Source organism: Anoplophora glabripennis, unplaced genomic scaffold (genome assembly GCF_000390285.2).
Source record: "Anoplophora glabripennis isolate ALB-LARVAE unplaced genomic scaffold, Agla_2.0 scaffold377, whole genome shotgun sequence".
Taxonomy (NCBI): Eukaryota; Metazoa; Arthropoda; class Insecta; order Coleoptera; family Cerambycidae; genus Anoplophora; species Anoplophora glabripennis.
Genome location: NW_019416510.1, coordinates 504,369 through 506,047, shown reverse-complemented (window position 1 = coordinate 506,047; position 1,679 = coordinate 504,369). Strand labels below are relative to the sequence as shown.

General features: G+C 33.5%; 1 protein-coding gene across 1 annotated transcript; it reads right to left on the bottom strand.

The window, feature by feature from the left end:
* Positions 1-1,160: 1,160 nt before the first annotated feature.
* Positions 1,161-1,679, bottom strand: LOC108907308 (piggyBac transposable element-derived protein 4-like). The gene has a single exon (XM_018710935.1). The coding sequence runs from the start codon at positions 1,677-1,679 to the stop codon at positions 1,161-1,163; it is 519 nt and encodes a 172-aa protein (XP_018566451.1).

The following is a 1,679-nucleotide window of genomic DNA, read 5'->3' as shown; positions in this document are numbered from 1 at the left end:
TTTTGCATTGTCTGAAATAAACGTGGATATATAGATTGCCTTTTGTACCACCACAACAACGGATTTTCATATGTTTTTAAAAGTGGCTCTTGAATGTACTGATTGACTTCTACAATATTTGCAGCTGTTTTTATTACCCGTAAATTGATCCTTTGTTTTTTTTTGTCATATTCTCTCCAAATAGAAAATTTTTGGACTGTATCTGCTTTTGGATTATCTGTTACTTCAAGTTGATTTTCCTCTTCTTGGAGTATAACGCCAGTGCAAAGCTTTTCAACGGATTCTTTGGCTTTTTTATAAGTATTGTCGTTTGAAAACCCCTGTCTTTTAAAATGAGGGTCTAAAAATGTAGCTTCGGCAAGAAATAAATTATCTTCAATATTTAGAAATCGTTTTTGTATTTGACTTACCAATGTTGTTGCAAAATTTTTACTGTCTAATGGTTGATCGTCATTTTGGAGGTTTTGATAATGCTGTAACATGGCTTTGCTTAATACTAATAATTTGGATATTGTTACGTTTTCTTCCGCGCTTATTTCCACTGTAATTTCCTTGAAACGCTTTACAATCATTATCAACTATTTTCTAAAAGTGCTATCGTTGTGATTAATGGCTCTTTTATTTCTAGAATTCGAGCAAACATTTCGTACGTGGAATTCCATCTAGTTACAACGTCTTGCTTTAATATTAATTCCTTGTAACCCATTTGTTTTTGTTTTTCTTTTAATTTTGCAGTTGCTAGAGGACTTCTTTAAAAAATGCGACGATTGCCTTTACCTTTGATTGCACCTGTGATATTTCTAATAGAGCAGTTTGTACTATTAAGTTTAACCCTTCGGCGGGCGCGCTATTAAGAGTTGCACGAACGGGCTCGTTGCGGCTTTTGCACCGCAAATCAATATTTCTTTATATTAACATTAATTACTACAATATCATACAGAATAGATAGTAAATACTACTTAGTTTTTAATTTAATTTATGGAAAAATTCAAATTATAGCTACTTAAGAAAACTAATCCACTTCCATTTGCTCATTGTTACAAGCGAAACATTAACTGATATAGTGCTGTGTTTTTTGCAAATATTCCTGTCGCATTTTTGACATTTTATTTTTGTTCTATTATTTTTATGTTTGCCACACATGTAACAAATACCAAACTTTACATCTCTCTAACAGATGAATGGTTCTCCTTATACTTTTCCAAGAATACTTGTACATCTTTAGGAAGACTTAGAATCCCAGCTCTTTCCTTCAGATGTTCCTTCATCAGGTCTAAGGCAAGATTTTTCAGAAACTGTCGTCTTCTGTCTCTGTTCTCGACATTATTGAACTTAAAAATAATATTTGCATTTATTCCAGCAATATCTAGGTGTCTGAAAAACAGAGCAAGGGGCCACCGTCTTGTTATCCTAGAAGTTGAATAAGAGGCGCACATCTGGTCTACTGTATCAACGCCTCCCTTGGTAGCATTGTAATCTAAATTTATGATAGTCTTGCTGGTTATATCATCTATATCAGATGTGTCATGCGCCGTTGATAGAAAAATCACTGCTTTGTTCTTTTTAGGAATAGTCGACACCAGACAAAAATCATGTTGAAATCCGAAAAGACTCGAGTTTATTTCTCTGGATTTGCTTGGTAGGAATTCAGGAGGTATCTCTTTCTTGTTTTTCTTCAT

Coding starts and splice junctions, on each gene's coding strand:
- LOC108907308 (XM_018710935.1), bottom strand. CDS start 1,679: ATGAAGAAAAACAAGAAAGAGATACCTCCTGAATTCCTACCAAGCAAA.